The sequence below is a fragment of the Sabethes cyaneus genome, chromosome 2 (assembly GCF_943734655.1).
Source record: "Sabethes cyaneus chromosome 2, idSabCyanKW18_F2, whole genome shotgun sequence".
Classification (NCBI taxonomy): Eukaryota; Metazoa; Arthropoda; class Insecta; order Diptera; family Culicidae; genus Sabethes; species Sabethes cyaneus.
Window position 1 is genome coordinate 99,166,025 of NC_071354.1, and position 21,897 is coordinate 99,187,921.

General features: G+C 38.6%; 2 protein-coding genes across 4 annotated transcripts; one reads left to right on the forward strand and one right to left on the reverse strand.

The window, feature by feature from the left end:
• Positions 1 to 687: 687 nt before the first annotated feature.
• LOC128733920 (G patch domain-containing protein 1 homolog) lies at positions 688 to 3,487 on the forward strand. Its single transcript, XM_053827793.1, has 2 exons — positions 688 to 800; positions 858 to 3,487. Exons 1-2 carry the CDS (start codon positions 740 to 742, stop codon positions 3,392 to 3,394), a joined length of 2,598 nt encoding a protein of 865 aa, XP_053683768.1. The 5' UTR covers positions 688 to 739; the 3' UTR covers positions 3,395 to 3,487.
• Positions 2,966 to 4,543, reverse strand: LOC128733921 (oxysterol-binding protein-related protein 11). 3 transcript variants are annotated; one of them, XR_008411957.1, is made up of 3 exons: positions 4,213 to 4,486; positions 3,454 to 4,157; positions 2,966 to 3,305 (listed from the first exon to the last, which is right to left on the reverse strand). XR_008411957.1 is itself a non-coding variant. In XM_053827795.1 (3 exons), the coding sequence occupies exons 2-3, from the start codon at positions 4,295 to 4,297 to the stop codon at positions 3,610 to 3,612; spliced, it is 633 nt and encodes a 210-aa protein (XP_053683770.1). In that variant the 5' UTR covers positions 4,298 to 4,411; positions 4,520 to 4,543; the 3' UTR covers positions 3,303 to 3,609. The 3 variants fall into 3 exon arrangements, 2 of the variants coding, with proteins under 2 accessions (XP_053683770.1, XP_053683769.1); XM_053827795.1 differs by adding an exon at positions 4,520 to 4,543 and having other exon boundaries at positions 3,303 to 4,157; positions 4,213 to 4,411; XM_053827794.1 differs by having other exon boundaries at positions 3,303 to 4,157.
• Positions 4,544 to 21,897: the final 17,354 nt, after the last annotated feature.

A 21,897-nucleotide genomic window follows, 5' to 3' on the forward strand; every position in this document is an offset into this window, starting at 1 on the left:
GAAGTATTAGAAACATTAATTCATTTTTCAATTGCACATCGAAATAGTTAGTCATCCATGTTCTCAAATTTTTTACGTATAATAAAGAAGGCTACAAGTGCAAATGACTTTAAAATATATTCCTTACATTTCATTGTAAATGTTCAAATATTTCTCTGGAATAATATAGCTGCATTCATTAATTACAATTAATTTAGTTTTAATTTTCATGCAAGTTCCACCATATTTCAGAACTATTTCTTCTTCTTTCTACACACACTAATGCAACCCTCGATGGTCACATACCCGGTATATATCAATTTACTTTGCCTCCAGCATCAGCTGTTTCCCAAAATGAGGTAAACATCATGTATATACACGCGTATTTCGTGTTCGCTAGTGTGGGTGCTTGAGCTGTCAGAAAGCTCTATGCGCTCATTGAAAATGCATGCGACCATCACTGATAGCGATAGCAACGACCGGTACGAAAACGAGTGACTAAAAATATAGCAGCGCTGTTCAAAGTCACCAGAGCAACTAAAATACTAGCGCACCGTTACGGATGCTCTTAGTCAGCTTAAACCCAGAAAATTCGAGTAGCCGTAAAACTGCTCGATTTTTCCGGTTTTCGAGCAGTTGCAGATATTTTTTTTAGAAAATATGGCATCTCTGCTTTATTGTTTTGGTTCGAGCGAGACCGAGAAGAGAAATCTCACGAATATTTACTTTTATCGTTCTTGCGATTTAATATTTTCAAAATATGGAAGACAATGAAGAAATCTTTTGCAAATATGGGACTCCATTGCCCTCATATGGAGAAGGTTAGTAAATATATATTTGTTTAATTATTTTGTCTAAGATTGGAAATTTGTCTTCAGATGAAATTCCCGCAAAGAAACCAGTCTCTGTTGAAGATCAAATAGTACTTGATGTTAATGGTAAAAGACGTTTCCACGGTGCTTTTACCGGAGGCTTTTCAGCGGGGTATTGGAATACTGTCGGTTCGGAAGAAGGATGGAGACCTACAGAATTCAAGAGTTCCCGTAAGGACAAAGGTACGTTCAAATTGCAGAATCCAATGGATTTTATGGATGATGAGGATCTAGGCGAATTTGGAATAGCACCTCAGAGAGTTCAGGCAAAGGAGGATTTTGCACATTGCAGCAAGGGTGTGAAACGTTCTATAGCTCAGATCAACATGGCTGGTCCAATTCCTGGTCAACCAGTTTTAAAATCATTGTTGAGACCAGCAAAAGAAAAAACAGCTGTCTGTATATTGAAAAAAATGGGATGGCGAGAAGGACAGGGTATTGGTGATCGACAGAGTAGGACTGCAAAAAAGAAAACAAGGGAACGAAACAAGAAGGAAGAATATGTAATGAAAATGTACGGATGTGCACTTCCAACTGTAAATACCGAAAGTAATAGCTCAACCGATTCCGAAAGTGATTTCTCTGATTATGAGGTCACTTTTGCTCCAGACGATTTCGACCCTCTTGTAGCAGCGATTAAACAAAACACTTTTGGTCTTGGTTACTGTGGACTGCAACGTGAAGCTGCGAGCGGGTTCAACTTATTTGATACATTAGAAGTCGTTGACCAAAATAATAAGAAACTTTCCATTCGCGGTCAAGCTTTTGGAGTCGGGGCTTTGGAAGACGATGATGAAGATATATATGCTAAAGATGATATGTCTAAGTACGACTTTTCGTTAGAAAACGGATCTAAAAAGACAACTATTAAAGAGCTTAATGCTAAGTTCAACTGTTTAGAAGGTTTCTGTCCAAAAAAAATAACCTGCAAACAATCCAAAAAAGTATACAATATAACTATCCCAGAAAATTTTATACCGCGAAACTGGGTAAAAAGATTTAGCAGGTTTGAGCCGTTGGATGAGAAACGTGCCAAGAATTTGGAGAAGAAAGAGCATCATATTCATGGTCTTGGACGGCATGACATGACTCCAATAGAACGTAGCCATGTTTTAGGAGAAACTCAGGCTGCAGAATCGAAATCGTCAGAAAATATAGCTCCACGTATACTGGATAGGAAAACTGAAATCGATGCCGCCGCCAAAATATTTCATAAAGGCAGTTCATGCGAACAAGTAAAACAGAATCTTAAGGGTCCTCTGTTGTCCAATTTCCAGACACAGATGTCAAATTTGGGGTCTACTAAAGAAGGTTTCAAGCCATTCATAACTGATCCTGACAAACAAGACCGATACGAACAATTTATTTTATTCAAGCCAAATGAGCAGTATAGCACAAACCGACATTTTCTTGCTTCGCTTCAGCCTCTTGGGATGTCGGAATGGGATAGAGAACGTGAGTTAAATGAATTTGTCCAAGCTCAACGTATGTATCGGCCTATGGATGGTCTTATGTCCGATCGCTTTGTAACCGAGTCTAGTATAGTGGCGGAAAAGCAAATCGAAAGCTCAACCAAAACTGATATTAAAATGAGACGATCAAAATCTATGTGGAAACCAAATAAGGATCTTTGCAAACGCTTCAATGTTCCGGAGCCTTTTGGCGGAACGATAGAAAAGGAAATTGAAAAACCTAAAATAAAGTTTTCTGTTTTCGACTACCTTGAGACACCAATAAACAATAAGTCCAATTTTGTAACACCAGTGGTAATTCCACAAAGTAGCGCGAAACTGGTGGAATATGCACCGGTGAGAGAATCAACGATAACAAAGTTTATAGAAACAGATATACCTTCAACCAGCTCCGCCGGTATATCAAGGAAACCTTTAGTTTCCAACGAAGGTACCATCAAAGTTATTGAAAAGAAACCTGCAAAACAATCGAAGTTAGAACTGATAGTATTAGAATGTGTCAACAAAAAACCAGAAGAAAAGAAGGATCTTTTTCAATCAATATTTTGCAGTAGCGATGAAGAAGATAGCAATGACGAACAGGTAATGGAGAAATCGGAAGCATCATCAATGACCGCAAGTGAAAAGCTTAAGCTGGTTGAAAGTCTTGTTGCCATAAAACCAGCGAGTGAAATTAATGTCCTTAGAAACGATTCCCCACCGCGTGGTATCTTCAAAAGTATACTAGAAATTAAAGTAACTCCGCAATCACTAGGAACCAAGGCACCTCAACAACCTGTATCAGCAGAGTCTTCTTCCCATTCAGCACGCGCAGGAGTAACTGAGGAGTATTATGGCCCAAAGCTTCCCGATCCAATCGCAGTGAAACAATCCATTTTGCCAACTTTGGCATCTAATGAAGCATTGGATGCCCGTTTGGAAGCAGCCATTAAAAAATGTGCTTCCCATGGTGTTGTAGAAAAATGGATAGAAAAGGACAGCGCTGTAATCAGTAAAAGCAAAAAGAAAAAAAATAAAGATCATAAAAAGTCGAAAAAACATAAGAAAGAAAAGAAGAAAAGTAAACGATAGAGAGCTATTGCACTCATGTAATGTTGAAAATTTTATATTAGAGATATTTTGTTGCTTACTATTTATTGAATACATTTTCAAAGATAAAGCAAACGTAACGATCCGCTGTTTTTGTTTCGGCTCACAGATGTTTCTTTTGATAAATATATATCCGTTGAAATATATTTGTAATAATGGCCATAAATAAGATCTCAAGAAAAACAAATTGCGTCATGTTAAAACGCTGGTTCATTTCGTGTATCAGCAAACTCATTATATCGCTGCAAAAGTCCTAAGCACTGTAATAAACAGTGTGTACTGGCAGCAGAGAGGGCTTTCAACATTAGTAAATCTGGATCCGTTGGCAATAACGGATTACTAACGCTTTCAATTGCTCGAGCAAGCGCCGCATTACTTAATTCTGTTTGCTGCATTTGCTGTCGTGCTGCTCCAAATGCATCGTGAGCCGCCAGCTGATCTCTTGGAGCAAGTGATGTTGCTGAGTTTGAATGACTTTCTACGATAGCTCGTAAGCCGTCAACCCATTCTTGTCTTGCGCGAGCATCACCGGCTCGTAACTTCAGCATATCACCCGACGCACAATTTACTGTAAAAGTTTTTGAATCCTCATCGCTTGGACAGATTACTGCTCCAGCGAGATGAACTTGACCTCTGGGTGAGTTACCGACGATGTGAGGATTGGTATCGTCATTCGATTGATCGCACAAATAGTAACTAAGAAGACCAGCTTGTGCATCTACGACGAACCAACGATATTGCCATCCTGTAAGGAAAGTGATGTAAAATTTGTTTCAAGGTAGGTATGTAATGTTAAATACCTTTCATTACATTTGTATATTTATACAACTGTCCATTGAGCTGCTGTCGGTTCATGTTCAATATCCTGCTCAGATTGGATTCCATTGTCGAATCTGACGACGTTGAGTGATATTCAAAATATTTCTGTTTACGTTTTTTCCGAAATACACCACGCCAACTTTTTAAACTAACAGCCGTTTTCACTAAATATTTGAAGGTCTATAAAAAGAAGTACGATATTAAATTTGACGTCTTAATAAAAACTTGTCATTATTCTGATATTTTTATTCGATTTATTCCTTTATTTATTCACTACAAGTGAACTACAGTTCACATCAGAAATCATCACACGCTTAACCTCGGCTACTCAAAATTGAGTAAAAAACTACTCAGTTTCGGAAAAACCGTGGGTACGCAAAAATGAGTAAAGGTGCTGTCACTCAAAAATGAGTAGGCATACATTTTCTCCAAAATGAGTAGTTTTTGCTCAGTTTTATTTACTTGGATAAATGGGTGGAAACTACTCATTTTTGAGTAACCGGGCATTTTGTCAAAACAGAGTAGTTTCTACTCAGTTTAATTAACTAGAATAATGGGTGGAAACTACTCATTTTATTGAAGGAAATGGTTAGAAAATACTCATTTCGAATATGTTATTTCAATTAAAATATCCAATTTAGTATGATGTATTATTATGAATATTTATTTGTAATTAATTTGTAAATTAATGTAATGCATTACGAACATCGGAAAAAGTTTCACATTATTTGAACTTAAGTTTTGAGTTTGCCCTCATTCTACCGTTTTCAATCCGAATTTCGTTTTCTTTATCTCGTTTCAAAGATATGACCCAAAACTGGCACCTAAAGTAAGTTGAGGAATATTTTGTTGACTAATGGCCACTTCAGCGTCGGTTTCGGAACATCCGGTAACTGTTTCGGGTGACATTTTTGACGTAGGACTACGTCTTTGTTTACATATACTGGGTAGCAATTTGTGAAAACGAAAATAGAAGTGAAACGTTTTAATGAATCTTTTAAATGATATTGTCAATTGCAAGGAAAATTGTCCAATTAATCAGTGCGCAATCGCTCATAAAAGTGCTATTTTAGCTTAAATCGTTTCAGTCTCTTAGGCGCACTTATTGCTTGGAAGATAACGAAAAAGTGCGCCGAAGACACCGAAACGATTTAAGCTAAAATAGCACTTTTATGAGCGATATCGCACTTTGGATGGTACAATTTTCCTTGCAATTGACAATAATAACTACTAAACTACTGAATGAAACCGAACCGGGATTTCTGTCTATCTGTCTGTCTGTTCGTATGTTCCTTATATACTCGGAAACTACTAAGCCGTTCGGCGTGAAAATTTGCATTTAGGGGTTCTTGGGGCCAAGAAAGGTTCTTATGATAATTAGAGAACCGTATCTCTCCTAATACGGGGTGCTCTCATACAAATGAAACACAAATTTTTGCATAACTAAAGAACTTATCAAGCAAATGGATCCAACTATGACATGTGCGGGGTTTTGGAGGCAAGAAATTTTTCTATGGTGAATTGAGACCCCTCATCTTTTTAAGAGGGGGCTCCCATACTAATAAAATACAAATTTCCTCTTAACACAGACATAACTCTTATAAGAAAAATCAACAATAATTATCGTACCTAACATTTAGCCTGAACATTAGCACCATCTATGATCGACATTCCCAAATATCAAATAGCAACATGGGTATCCATCGAAGTAGCAAGTATTTTTTATGGGGAATTCCACTTCTTTCGTCAAAAAGCACCAATTTGACCAAAACGGAGACATTCCCAATTAACCTAAATTTGAAATGACGGTTTAATCGGTACGAAGAATGTAAAACGAGTGTTATGTCTGTTTGTCTGTGCTCTTAACTTGAGGACTAATCAAGCAAATGGAAACAAATTTGTCCTGTGGGGGGTTTAGGAGGCAATACTTTTTGACGTAGGACTACGTCTTTGTTTACTATACTGGTAGCACTGGTAGTCAGAAGCTATACATTAGTTGAATAAGCTACTTGTAAACAAAAATGTTTCTCGTGACGTGATTTTGCGGCTGCCGTGCGGGAATGGGATAAGCAATTGCAACAAAATATGTTGGAATGATAGCGTAAACCGAAGATATCAGATGGCTCTGCAACATGTAGGCTGGCTGCCTTTTCCCTGAGAGGGCCAGGCTAAAATACGCAGCAGGTTGCTATAGGCATTTCCTTGCAGCATGGAGGATTTCGTCACTTCACAACTTAACTTATCAATTTAATAATTTTTGCAACAAGTATGAGTATGAGTTGCTATTAAAAAATGTGATGTGATTTCATTATTTTTTCGTGCATGAAAATCTTACGTAAGAAATGATTAAACTCCCTCCCCCCATCATGCCTGGAAACAAGCAGTTGTTTTACGATTCATTAATAAATTAATAAATTAAATAACTTATGTAGCCTAAAATCATCCCAAACTCGGGAACCGTATATTATACGACTCCAAAATGTTCCTATTGTACATCAGTCTCATTTCATCATTTGTTCCGGGATCGACGCTGAAGTCGCCATTAGTCAACATCAACAAAATATTCCCCAACTTACTTTAGAGGCCAGTTTTGGGTCATATATTTTAAACGAGGCAAAGAAAACAAAATTCGGATTGAAAATGGATGAATGAGAGCCAGCTCAAAACTTGGGTCGTTTTCACCCCAATGAATAATGCTCATGAACATGAGGACCACCTACCGGTAGTGTCGTATAAACATGGAGAAACGCTGGCAATGGCTATAGATTGGATAAATTCCAAGATTTTTGAGAAGTAGAAGCTACCAGAGGACTGGATGGAAGGAATGGTTTGTTCCATCTACAAAAAGGGCGATCGGTTCGACTGCTGCTGACCCTAGAAATGAGCGCAAATTCCGCCAATGATCAATTCCAAACAATTCCGGGGCAAAATTTGTGGTAATAACCAAGGTCAGGCTGCAATAGGCCAAGGATACAACATCTTATTCTGCTCCCTGAAAATAGAAAGACGTACCAACTACTAAAGATGTGTAAGAATAAAAAAACAAAAGTAGTAAAGTAGTTGCTTAATAAACCAATACATACATAAAGAAATGATGAGAGTGCATTCATTGCAAAGCTTGGTTAATAAATAATGCATATAAATTATTATTGATATTCGTGTGCAATAATTGATGTATTCGAAATTGATGCAAGATTACAGAGGTGGGCACTGGTAATCAGCTAACCGCGAACTAGCTAGCGCATAGTGCGTTCGTCAGGTTTCAAATGGGTTAGTAGTTTTGTTAGCTTGGTATAATAGGTTTTTATAATCTTATGAACGCATAAGGTAAATGGTAAAAGATGGTAAATGGTTGGATAAAGCGCAAAACAGATCCCATAGTTGTGCTTAGCCTCCTATCCCTACGTCCACGTGATACCAGCCGAAATACGAGCTACCTCAGCGGAGATCCGGTAACCAACCCCGGTAGAAACAGAGGTTGTATACCAACAGGGAAGGAGGCACAGTGTTGTCTCGACACTTTAAGATGGCAACCCCATCACGAGACTTGGTAGCGTAGGCCTTAGTACCGTCTAGTAGTGTCTAAATCTAAAAAACTAAGAAAGTCAAGAAAATTGTACTCAGAACATTCGGCATAGACAAAGGCGACGAAATAAGGACATGCAATGGAATCTTGGTACTGCAACTGCAACTGGAACTGCAGATCGCTAAATTTCGTTCGGTGGCGACAGAGTGCTACTCGATCAGTTAGAACCCCGATATTTTAGCATCGTGGCACTGCAGGACTGTCGCAAAGGCGAAAAGGTATGCAGGGTCCGTGGCGGCAACGTGCAATTTTACCAGAGCGTCGGAGCGACCAACGAGCTGGGAACGGGCTTCGTAGTGATGGGCAAAATGGAGGATCATAAACATGTATTGTCCACACGAAGGTAGACCCGACGACGAGAAGGAAGCGCTCTATGCGCACCTCTAGGCAACGTACGAGAGCTGCTCACCACGGGACATCAAGATCGTCATCGGGGATATGAACGCCCAGGTCGGCAAGGAAGCAATGTTTAGACACAGAGAATAGACATTCAAGCAAAAGATCCCCACTAGGATAAAACTTATGTCAAATTAGTTGAGAAACTATAGAGCTTGATTAGTTCTTGAGTTATGAGGAAATTTGTATTTCATTTATATAGGAGCCCCACCCCTCCTCAAGTTGGGAGGGGTCCCAATTCACCATAGGAAAAATTCTTGCCTCCAAAAACCTTCACATGCCAAATTTGGTTCCATTTGCTTGATTAGCTCTCGAGTTATGAGCAAATTTGTATTTCATTTGTATGGAAGCCCCCCCTCTTAAAGGGGAGAGAGGTCATAATTCCCCTTCTAAAGAGGGGAGGGGTCTCAATTCACCATAGAAAATATCCTTGTCTCCAAAAACACCCACATGTCAAATTTTGGGGGGAGGGATCTCTAACCATCATAAGAATCTTCCCCGGCCCCAAAAACCCCTATATGCAAATTTTCACGTCGATCGATTCAGTAGTTTTCGATTCTATAAGGAACATACGGCCAGACAGACAGAAATCCATTTTTATAGGTATAGATTTGTATGGGAGCCCCCCCCCCCCTCTTAGTGGGGTAAGAGATCTCTAACCATCATAAGAACCTTCCCTGGCACCAAAAACCTTTACATGCAAATTTTCACTCCGATCGGTTCAGTAGTTTCCGATTCTATAAGGAACATACGGGCAGACAGAAACCCATTTTTATAGGTATAGATTACCAACAAATGCATATTTAATTTTTATCGTAGAAGCCACTCAAAAATCAAAGCGCAGCCTTCACGGTTTAATTGGCTTTGTAAGCGAATATCGTTTGCCAGACACCCAAATAAGTAAAACTGTTTTTAGTAATCATTATAAAATAGATACGATAATAAGAAAACCGCTTAAATAAACAAGAGATAATTTGACAAAACAGATCTTAAAACATTTAAATCAATCAAAAACTGAATTGCTTTCCATCTGGTTCCTCTCTGACGTCACTGTTCTGGGGCAAATTAAGCAGTGTCGTTTGGCCGACTGGCATATAGGCAACACCTCGCGATATCCTCTGCAGCCTCAATTCTTCGCATTTCTACAAAACCGTCATCGCCAATTTAGCCAAAAAAATTCGCTGCTTCAGCATTCCCCTCCGTCGATACGACAGCGGCTTTCTTCTTCTGTTCGGCATTCTCGATTATGAAACGATCTTGTCAGCTTCCCGTTAGGCAACTTGTTACATTTATATCGCTTGGGTAAATTCATTGCCGAAAGTCAAATGAGTAGCGGAAATGTGAATTGGCCAGGCTGAAGCCGACTTGCGTGTGTCGAGACGCACAATTAATTGGCTACTAGTAGCGCAGGATTAAGTACAATGGAGAGGAATTCTTGATGCGGCAAGAGCCACCGCGGCTCTCGGCTGGTAAAGAAAAAAGAAAGTTCTGGAAGCCTCCGATAAATTAAATATTTTCAAAATAATAACAAAAATAAGCATGAGATGGAAAAAATGATAAAATTGACCATTGGCGGTCGCGATGCGAGTAAATATAATTGATATAAATAGATAGTTGCATTATTTCCAAAAAAATCCTATACTTATTTAACTAAAGTTTATTTAGTGGAAGCTAATTGGAAGCGTTAACCCATTTAAAACCTAGTGAACACACTATTCGTTAGCTAATTCGCGGTTAGCTGATTAGCGGTGCACACCTCTGCAAAATTAAATTAGTAAAACATAAAAAGTCAAATTTAAAACTATACAATTTACGATTCTGCGTTTAGCACGCAGAACATCGTAGTTATGTGAAATAATTAAGTTCAAAACAATCTCACCGGCACTTACAATATGTTCTCTTGTCCGTTTCATCAGCAGCAGCACATCTATGAATTTGCTGCAGTCCAAAGCAGGTCAAGGTCATCTCCAACAGTAATTAAACAGTCAGCTCTAACCGCTCCAACTCGCGATTTGCACCGAACATCCACCAGCAGTATTTAAAAAGTTTGATGACTCGTGCATCTTGCGTTCACTTTTGTTCACAAAAATAAACCAGTAACTACTTTAAAAAACTTAAAAAAAAACAAACGAGAGCGAACAAGCGTTAAATCAACAACAAATTTTCGCGAAAAAATCTGATTGCGGCAACACTCAATTTTGAGTAGTTTTTGCACAGTGACAATATGCAATTCTACTCATTTTTTGACAGCCCCATACAACGATTAAAAAATTAGTAGTTTCAACTCAGTCACTGAGTAGTCCTGGCTAAGCGTGCACACAATCACTGTCATCTGTCACTGAATGTCGCAGTCACACAATGAGGTTTAAAAAGGTGTGGCAACTTAAGACATTTGATGGTATTAGTAGCGAAAAATCAGAAAACAACGTCAAACTACAAAAACAAACCGCATCGGACGATGGGGTTTGTTTTTGGAGTTTGACGTCACGCTTCATCGTGATTGGTCGATTTACGATTCCACCCACACCATGATGAAATTTCTTCATTGCACTAACACCACTTAACTAACATTGCCACACCTGTATATATCACATTGGCAGTCACAGAGAATCTGCATCTGATGCCAGCGGGGTGCTATCCCTATCTTAACGAACGGTGTTTGACAGTCGACTTAACGAAGGGCGCTATTGCAGGAAAAGCGCCCGTCTGACAGGTAAATTTGCTGCCAACCAGCCCGGTGTCACCAATACACTCTCGCATATGATTTGACAGTACCCCCATACTGATGGGCCCCTCGGTGCTGGACCCCAAACAACAATGGCGGCTCCATAGAATTTCTATGAAGTGATTTCCCGCCCAGTGCTTTTGACGTTTAGATTTTAGTCATAGAAAAATGGCGATGTGCCGGGGGGTCGCTGCCAACCTTTGTCGAGATGTGCTGAGATGTTGGCAACAAAAACATGGCACCCATCGCAAGCCCCTGATACCTACCTCTTTCACCGTACAGACGGTAGATAATCTACAGACGCGCAAAGAGAAAAATTACCAATTCGGCAACACTTTTTTTTGTTTATTTTATTTAAACAGTTTTGGCAACCAGTCAGAATTGGATCAATCTCCCTATAATCAGCAGTAAGTTGCGTGAATCGCAGGGTATGTTCCATGGAACTTCGCGAATTACGACGCATATTTTGCAAATTGAACAAGCCAATTGAATTTTTCAAAGCATTATATGATATATCGAGTGTAACTAATCCATATGTTGTTAGTAAATCAATAGTTAAAGTTTTAATATTTCAGGTAGATTACAAAACTTAGTCTTCCCTGCCTATACGAAACACAAGTTTGTTTACTTTGCTCATTTGGTGTCTCGATTTGACGGTTCGATTGGTGTTTTATGCCACGCTCTTTGCGCGTCTGTAGATTATCTACCGTCTGTATTTCACCGTTGTACGAAGCTACAACTGCTCGATTTTTACTGCGCGCAGCGCCAATGACTGGTAGTTGTGATAACAAAAACTAAGCAGAATTTTAAATTAATTATTATTTTGCAAGATTTTGGCAAAGATTTAACGCTAAACGCTCGGCATCTTGAAATTTGTGTTTACATTTCGAGAATAGGAACAAAAAACAACGCTTAGACCATGCAATTATAGATTATCGGTGATGAGCACAACCACGTACAACGTACAGTAGTATGTCTGTCACCCTTCCGTTGTACATGTACAACGCTGTACACGTACAACGCTGGTACAATTGTATGTCTGTCTAGGGTATTTGATGCCAACCATGTCGAGATGTGCTGATGAGATGTTGGCAACAAAAACATGGCACCCATCGCAAGCCCCTGGATAGCAGCCCGCTGCAGGAAAAGCGCCCGTCTGACAGGTAAATTTGATGCCAACCATGTCGAGATGTGCTGAGATGTTGGCAACAAAAACATGGCACCCATCGCAAGCCACTGAAAAAATATCTATAACTGCTTGACAACAAGGGAATGCGCCATTAACGAGAGCAGCGAGTACAACATCGAACAATGAAAATCGATGTTTTGCTTTTTTCTTTTTTTTCTCGCTATGTTACTGCCATTGAAATTTGACACTTCAAGAGCAACATTTCAAATAGGCCGAAGTCAAAACTGACAGTTTCGAGAAAATCGATGTTGAAACTTGAGCATCATTTTTTAACTCCTTATTTGATATAAACAGTGCTGCTTAGAATTGAATGTCACATTATGATGCAAAAACATAATAGTTTAATGTGTAATGCAACAACTAGCAGAAAAAACATTGATTTACTTTGTAATTTGCAAAAATATGCGTTTGGCCGTTTTTGGAGATCATTCGGTAATACGACTTTTTCATAAGGCTGATTTGATTATCGATTGTTGATGGGGCCTTTGACATGAGGCTTTTATTTTGTTTTATTCGTCAAGCATTTGTAGACTACATACAATAATATTATTACAATGTTTACTTATATACTATACATTATTCCTATGGCTAAGTCGTAGTTTAATTTGGATTCTGGACATAGTGATGTCAATTCTTTCGCAATTTTGATTATAAAGGCGCATCATGTTATTGACTGGTCCATTTTTCGCATAATTGGTTTTATATGATTTTTCCATAAATATTTTTCTAGTTCTAAGGTTACGACTCGGCGCATAAAAGTTTAATTGAGCAAGCAAATCTGCGGACTGGATGCGTTGAGAAATAATGTCATTGATAAAGTAAAGCATTGCTTGTTCGCGACGTTCTTTAAGTGTTTGTATATGGATAAGCATGCAGCGCGCTTCATAAGATGGTAATGGAAATACTGTCCAGTTAAGTTTTCGAAGCGCGTATAGTAGAAATTGTTTCTGAACAGATTCAATGCGTCCTTCGTGTAACGCAGTCTGTGGGTGCCATACAATATTGCAATATTCCAGAATAGGTCTTACATATGTAATGTATAAAAGTTTTATTGTGTATGGGTCTTTGAAATTATGACTGAAGCGTTTGATAAAGCCCAGCATTCTATTTACTTTGTTAATAATGGTATTGTAATGTTCTGTAAATGTTAGTTTTGAGTCTAAGATTACTCCTAGATCCCTTACAATTTTACATTTTGGTACAATATTGTTTCCTAAGTATATGTCAATAGAGGGAGTTTGAATTTTCCTGCTAAATGCTATTGAGTTACATTTTTTTACATTGAGGTTTAGTAAAGATTTGTTGCACCAAGTGTTGAATACATTGACTTCATTCTGAAATACTGCGACGTCATGGGCATTTTTTATTTCCATATATATTTTCATGTCGTCTGCATATACAAGTACTTTTGAGTGGTTAAGTATGTAGGAAATGTCATTTACGTGCAAAATGAAAAGAAGTGGCCCTAAGTGGGAACCTTGGGGAACCCCAGAGGTGACTTGAATAGGGTCCGAGAGGGCATTTTGAAAGCGAACAATTTGTTTACGTTCCGTTAAATATGATTGAAGCCATTTCAAGAGCTTCGGTTCTATTCCAATTTTGCCTAATTTGAAGATTAATAATGGTATGTCTATTCTGTCAAATGCCTTACTAAAGTCCGTGTAAATAGCTTCTACGTGGTTGCCACTGTCCATTGCATTAAGAGTAAAAGCTACAAATTCCAGAAGATTTGAGGCAGTAGAGCGGCCTTTAAAAAAGCCGTGTTGCTGACTTGTAATTTTGTGTTTTACTTGTTGAAAAATTTTTTCATTTATAATTGATTCAAATAGTTTAGGAATGCAAGAGATAATAGCAATTCCACGGTAGTTTCGGATGTCTGATTTTGTTCCTGATTTGAAGATAGGGACTAAATACGAAGATTTCCATATTTTCGGGAATTTTCCATTTTTCAGAGACATGTTAAATAGGCGTTGTAATGGTGTAGCAAGTTCTTCGGCCAGGTTTTTGAGAAATATGGGTGCTATTCCGTCAGGCCCCGGCCCTTTTGACGCATTCAAGCCTTTGAGTGCTTCAAATACGTCAATTTCTGATAGTTGAGAGACAGATATGTCGTTAGAAAATTCGGGGATAAATGAGAAATATTCTTGGTCGCGGTCTTCTTCAGTAAATGTTGTATATACTTCTTGAAAGAAATTTGCGAAAAGGTTGCAGATTTCATTAGTATTATTTCCAATAAGCCCGTCAAGTTTCATTTGGGATGGGAAATTACTGCTTTTCAATTTAGTATTTACATAGTTAAAGAAATTTTTTGGGCATGATTTGACTTCATTTTCGACTTTACTATTATATTCTTCATACGCGATTTTAGTGGCCGAGTTGAGTTCTTCGCTAATATTGAGATAATTATTCAAGTTAATGGTATTGTTTTCATTTTTGAATTTTTTGTGTGCTTTTTGTTTTCTATTTTTAAGATTTTTTAGATGTGGGTTGAACCACACAGGCCATTTACTATGTTTACTTCGTCTTCTTCTTTTCATTGGTACAGTTTCGTGTAAAAGGCACTTCAAGAAAAGGATGAATTTTTCTGTTTCATAGTCGACATTTCCTTCAGTACAAAACACATGTTGCCATTCTGTTGTACATAGTCTACGCTTAATTTCTATAAAATTTGCTTTGTTATATTCCGGCACTTCTTCATATTCCAAGTCAGTAGGGTAAGAGCTATTGTGTGTGAAAATTGAATATTCGATTGCTGTGTGAAATGCTTCATTCTTCCATAAGGGAGACAGTGAAGCATTTACAGCAAAGTCGTCTGTGCAGTTTGTAAAAAGTAAGTCCAAATAAACATTTTGACTATTTTTGACTGAATTTATTTGATGCAAGCCAAATTGTGAAATTTTGTCAAAAATGTAATGCAATGTTTCATTTTCGCCTACTACTGGAAGCAAAATGGATTCATTGTCAATGTCTACAATGAAGTCCACATTACGCTGATTGAAGTCGCCGTAAATATGTAGTTTTACTTCGGGTTCCATATTTGAAATAATGTCTTCTACTGCTTCGAAAAAGAGTTCATAAGACTGTTTATTAGCATGTTCGGGAGGAAAGTACACGGCTGAAAAAATGTGTACTTCGCCGTATATGGTTGCTTTGGCCCATATATTTTCAAATTCGATGTGCTTTCTAGTAATTATTTCTTCCGAAGTAAAGTCAGAGTTTATAGCTATGAGGACACCTCCTCCAGATTTTTTCTGACTTAAAGACAAATTACGGTCGTGCCGGAATACGTTAAATAGATTTCCAAAAATTTCTTCGCTTTTGACGCTTTCGTCCCAGCTACTTTCGGTTCCAAGAATGACTTTGAAAGAAGATGATATTACATTTTGATGAATTTCCTTCATTTTGGCTGGACTTTTCATGCGGTTGAAATTCTGGCAATACACAAGAATTTCAGCCGCATTCTGTTTTAGTGCAGAAGAAGTTTTTGGAAAATTATTACTACTTACATTTACGTTTACTAGCTCCAAAGAGCGCGTCGATAAAATTTCTTCTTCATTAGACTGGGCGTCGTCGTTTGGTGATTCAAATTCTTCCGTGTTGTGCGTCAATGGTAGAGAAAATTCGCGTTGTAAGATTTACGTGACGGTACAACGCTTGTCGAAAATTTATTGTTACTTTCGCGCAATTGCTGAAGGCGGTGAGTTCGTTCGCTTACTAAAAATTGTCTGTACGACTGCAAGTCAGCTTCTGCTTCCGGCGGTAAAAGTCCATATTCCTGGTAGACTTCTAGAAAGATGCGCTTTAGATGTTCGGGAGACGTCGGGAGTCCTTCGGATGCCAAAAGCATTCGAATGCTGGTTGATGTTAGTCCTTCTATACAGACTGACGGCTGCTGGTCTTTCATATATGCCAAGTACAGGCGGACGATTTTCATTATTTTTGGGTCGCGCAGTCTAGCTTTCAGAAAGCGTCCGTCGCCGTTTGTTGACTGCTGAGTGAGCCGGACTATAGGTGGACGCATTGGGTCGCATTCAAATAGACTGTCTTGAGGAGGTGCTGGAGCTGGGTGTGAGGTATTGTTATTGCTGGCGTTGTTATTTCCGTTTTCGTTCAGGGTGGTGTTGGTCTGGTTTTCGGTTCTATATGGATTAATTGTTTCGCCTTTTTGGAAATTTATGAATTTGGATGTTATGTCCGTTGTTGGTGGTCCAGAAAATTGAAGTTTTGCAGCTGCCAGCAGGTCCTTGTCCAGAGGTAATGCATAATTTTTTGGAAGCATTGGCTGATTGCTTTCGACAGTTCTATGGATATTGTTGTTGGTGTTGTCATAGTCGTTGCTGCTATAGATATTATTACTGACATTGCGGTGTTCGCTATTGTGCTGAGTATAGTCGTTATTATTGTGATGATTGTGACGTGTGTTATTATTGATGTTGTCCGAATTTTTACGCTGTCGTCTACGTTGTTGTCTGCGTCTTCGCGCTGCAATTTCTGCCTGTTTTTCTTGAAAGCGGCGGGTTCGTTGCCTGGAGTCAAAAGAACTCCAGTCAGCTTTCCAGATTTTTTTGCTGCCTACTATACGCCAGCCGGAATTTTGTGAAGGGTCATTTTTCGCGTCATTTACAGGTGCGGACGGATGCAGTGATCGTTCCATCTCTTCAGAAAGACTAAGGTGATTGACGGACACTGGTGTTGTATGCATTTTGGAGGTTTCAGCAGAAAGTACTTTTAGTTCGTCTAGTACTTCTTTTGCTGCAATACTACAATTGAGCTTACTAATTGACGAGGCTTCAATTGATGATTCAATTGCGTCAATTTTTGATTCAAGTGTAGCAAAAGCGTTTCCAAAATGCTTTTCCAAGAGTTTATTTGTGTGTCTTTGGATTTCTGCTACAATTGTGTCATTCACGTTTTCTGATATTTTTTCTTCGATACGATGGAATGATTCTGCCATTTTCGCGTTAAGCGGCTTAAAAAATTCGCTGTTAGCATTTCGTACGACGACCGAGAGGTGGTCGCTTACGTTTGCTGACAAAGAATGTTTTGATATACTGGCTAATGTGGTGGCTATTTGCTTATTTCCCACATGCCAATGTTGTTCAATGGCAGCCATTCGTTTTTCGATTTGTTCCACGGCGTCCTGCATATGCGTGATATTCTGCAATTGTGTGATGATTCGATGTTGGCTTTCTGTCTGCTTGCTGATTATTTGCTTCAGCGAGTATTTTTGCGTGAAGTCTGGTGTGCATTCTGTACATAGTGGCAGGACGAAATTCCGTAAATCGTCCTCCCACTCACGTTTATTTACTGTCAGTGGTGATATGATTTTGGTGTTGGGCCGATTTTTAGACAGCGTTTCGCGTTTGGCCTTTTTTGCTGGCTAGAAAAGGTTAAAAATTCGTGACTGGGACACCGATCAGCTTTATTATTTCTACTAGAAAAGTTGGGGTTTAATTTTATCGGCAAATCTGCCACCGTTGAACAGGTTTGTGAAGCAGAACGTGTTACCCGTGAGGTGCGGCAGTGCGGCAGTCGCTATTGGTAGTGTGAAGCAGCAGCAGTTCATTCATTTAGCATTTCTAACTCACCACAGCGTGCAAGTGCATCACGCCTTGGCAGTTCAGCGATAGTAAATGTCTCGGGCGCGCAACTAACGAACTCTGTCCGGTTCCTCCACAGGTGATATATATATACAGCGAAATAACTTTTTTCGTGTAAGCGGAAAAGTAACAAATTTTTGTTGCCGCGCAGGCTTAAATACTGAACATGTCGTGTCTGTGAATGACTGTGTTATTTATGCAGGTAGCATCGTATTGTTTTTTTTGGTCGTCCGTCGAGTCTCTCGCGCAATTGTACTGCGGGGATCATCTTCGCAGCAGCAGCAAGCAGCAGAAATCCCACAACAAAAATAGGGCCGAATGCAAAACAAAACATAAACTGTGTATAGGCTTTTTCATACAGAAGGGCCAACGCACAAAATGAAAACTTTGTTGCCAGTTTTCACATAAGGCTTTTTCAAATTTGCTTTTTAAGACTTATAAAGTTTTCAAATCGCTATGATGTTTGGTATTATTATAGATACTTAAAAAAGCTTTAAATATAACCAAAAAACCAGTTTTTTTATATTTTGCACTTGGGCCCTATTGAAATGTTGCTCTTGACTTTTGGAAGCGTTGACAGTTTTGGAAGCGCGATGTTATCCTCTGTCAAATACATAGCGAGGGATAGCACAGCGCATCCCCTCGCTTGACAATGATTCGATTATCGAAAAAATCTGCCCACTTTTTCTAGGGGTGTGAAATTGTCAAAATTTTGCGGAATAAATTAATGTTAGAGAGCCTTAGAGAGTCGCCACCTTAAACCGAAAATTCCAATCGAACAGAATCAGTTGTCAAAAGTAAGTCCAATCGAACAAGAGACTTGTCAAAACACCGATTAGAGAGCCTTAAAAAGAGTAACGACTAGAGAGCCTGTTAAAGATAGAGAGACGCCATCTCAAATCAAGAACATTTTGACGTAGGACTACGTCTTACGGCAAGTTTTGAGATAGGGTGTCATTCCAAAAAATCGAAAAATGCGAGCGTCACGAAAAATGAAAGGTTTTGAGCGCTAATAGCTCAGCGGTTTTCCGATCGATTTTCAATATTCTTACACCAATCGATCGGAAAATCTTCTAAGAATTGACCCAAATGAAGAAAAATATGGATTCTTGATGTTGAACTATTGAAAAATTGAAAATAATGAACCTATGTTTTACAGGAATTCTCGCTTCGTGATTGGTTGGAAGATTCTTTATGATGATCTAAACCTATACCAATTTGATATCTGTGCTTGAGAAGTAAGCCAAAATAAATGACAAAGTTTCCCCATTTCAACAAGATTTCTTAACACCGCGGTCCAACCTAGACCTTTTTGATGTCCTTGCTTGGGAAGTACGCCAGAGAGAGCGACAAAGCCCCCTCGTGCCAACAGATTTCTTACGAACGCGATTAAAGCGGGGTACGCTGCTGAAAAGTAATGGGTAAAAAGATAGGACAAGAAATGCTCAAGAAATCGATTTCGTTTACGATTTCTTAAGCCCTGTATAGAGTTCCGAGCGAAGTGAAAATCCCATACAAAACGTTCAACTTTTTCACTAGCGCAAAAACTGCATTTCGCTTCACTCGGAACTGTAAACAAACGTGATCCACCGAAATTAAAGATTGTGGATGACATCTTTTTCACTTGGGTACTTTTCTTTCGCGCGCGTCTACGTTCGTGAACAAAGCTGCAGCTAGCGAAAACTTGACGTTTCAAGCCAATGAGTGTGTACAGGTGTGGAAAAGGGAAATATTTATTAATATTGGCAAAAAAAACTTCATGACTCCAAAAACATACCGCAACGAGCAATGTGGATTTTTTGTAGAATTAGACGTCACGCCAAACCGTTATTACTGATTTTTAAGTTTTAAAAACGTATTGATAATGTTTTGCGCTACACTTAATTACTGCAGCACCATTGCCCCACTTGTAAATACCGCATTGGCTTTAAATTTGTTTTCACTTCGCTCGAACTGTAAACCCTTCAATTCACTTCGCATGAACTGTAAACCGAAAGCTCATGAAATTATGAAGAGATCCACAGTCTTTATTTTCCGCGAGCGAAAAGACACGCTTTTTCACTTGCTTCGATTTTCACTTCGCTTGGAACTGTATACTATGCTTTAAGCAGTACGCACTTCATAAGAAATATTATTTCACGTTCAGATGGCGCAGTTTTACATGCAGGTGAATTAAAACGTCACTTTTCCGTACGGAATAATATCCGGCGCAATTATTACCACAAGAAAAAATGACAGGTGGTTGCTTGCATTGGAGTTGTCAAAATTTCTTCGGTAAATAGCAAGATTTTTTCTTGAGCTGTTTTCTTTTCAGCAGCGTACCCCGCTTAAACCTAGTTCAATTTGATGTCTGTGTTAGGGAAGTGTGCCAGAAAAAATGACACAAGTACGTTGTCCCAACAGATCGCAAATTCTTTACTGCGAGACGATTAAACCTCGGCGAATTTGATATCTGTGTTGGAAAAATGTGCTACAGCTGTAGTGTTCGGTTATAATACGACTCTGTATGAATACGCATGCTTGCCATTTCATTAGAAGTGTAGTGAAAAGATGTGCTGTTGATAAAATAGGATTGAATTGGTAAAATCCCTTCAACGTGGGAAATATGGATAATAAAAACAATCTTTAATTTCAGTAAGGTAGCAGGAAAGCAATAGTTTATGCTCTAGATTTTGTTAAATTGTTTTCAAATGCACAATCTTTTGAGAATTGAACGTATGCAATGCTACTACTTTGATAAATGTTACATACAACGCATGTAACATGTATATATGTTGCATATAGCATGTATATATGTTGCATATAGCATGTATACATGAAGAATCGAATGATTACAAGCATGAATACATGCTACTATCACTACAAAGAGACTTACGTAGTCCTGCGTCATCTATATATGCGGTCGTGTCTTGTACACAACCCCTATGATTTTTTTTGAGTAGATTTTTCTAAATTTTTAGCAGCTTTTTATGAATTATCAAAGATAAAAGCTTCAGAGGAAGGTTCTTTGAGGATGTTATTATTATATGTAGCATCGAGAAACTCGAAATCTTTAATTTAAATCGCTGGTTCTCAAAAGAATTGGCAATAACAGACAACAGCAGCATAACTACTTACGGTACGACCATTAACTGTGGTAAAATTATCATGAAAAGGAATTACATATCCAGATTTTATAAAAGTTATTTATTCCAAATGTCTGTTGATCACAGAATAATCTGTGCGTGCGGCAACACTGACATACGCAGCTGCATTGTTGCTAGATTATTTGTTTCAGATGGCGTCTCTCTAAGGCTCTCTAAGGGTACCGCCAGAGTGCAAGCGACATGCGACGCGACGCGACATTTCTTGCTGTAGTTATACGCGCAGCCCTTTTTCGCCCGAAGCAGGACTGTGCATTTAGCAACATGAGAGCGAAGTCGTGTCGCGTCGCTGTCGCGTTTACTCTGTACGGGGCCTAATTAATGTAAACAAAACCATTGCTCTCCTTCACTCAAAATATTCTGCACATAACTAATGGTAAATTTCCATATGAAATTCTAGATGATTATCATGTGCCGCATATAAACACAATCCGCCTAGAAATACACATAGAAATTATACGGATATGAATACCCAGGTAACCAATAAGCATTAAAATAAGCAGTAAATCAGTCGTTTATTAGCATCCCTGGCGTTTTATACTGCAGGTTGTTGTTTATCAGCTTTTTGACTGCATAACTGTTGTAAATTGGCATCCACAATTCTATTTAAACTCTTGTTGTTGGTAACTAGCTGCAAATAAGCATTGTCAGCACTATAAGAGGGCTAGCAGTAAAGTAGCCGCATATTTTGCCAAAATAGCATTTAAGTAGCATTTAAGGCAACTTAAATGCTTATTGGCTTGCTTTTAAATTGCATTGGAAATGCTTATTGGTTACCTGGGTAGTATGTGCAATTATACACATAAAAAATATGCGCATATGAATAGTATGTGCAAAAGTTTCGCGTATCCATAAATTATAACTGTGTGGGCTATAAAGTTCATTGACTAGGCACATTGCAAAAATCTATGTGTGGGACACATAGAAACTATACGAAAAGTTTTCTCAGTGTTCTTTCGCGTAAACGAAAGAAAGAGCAACACTGCCGTACAGGAGAAGAGTGCCCAATTTTGATGGATGCAGAGTT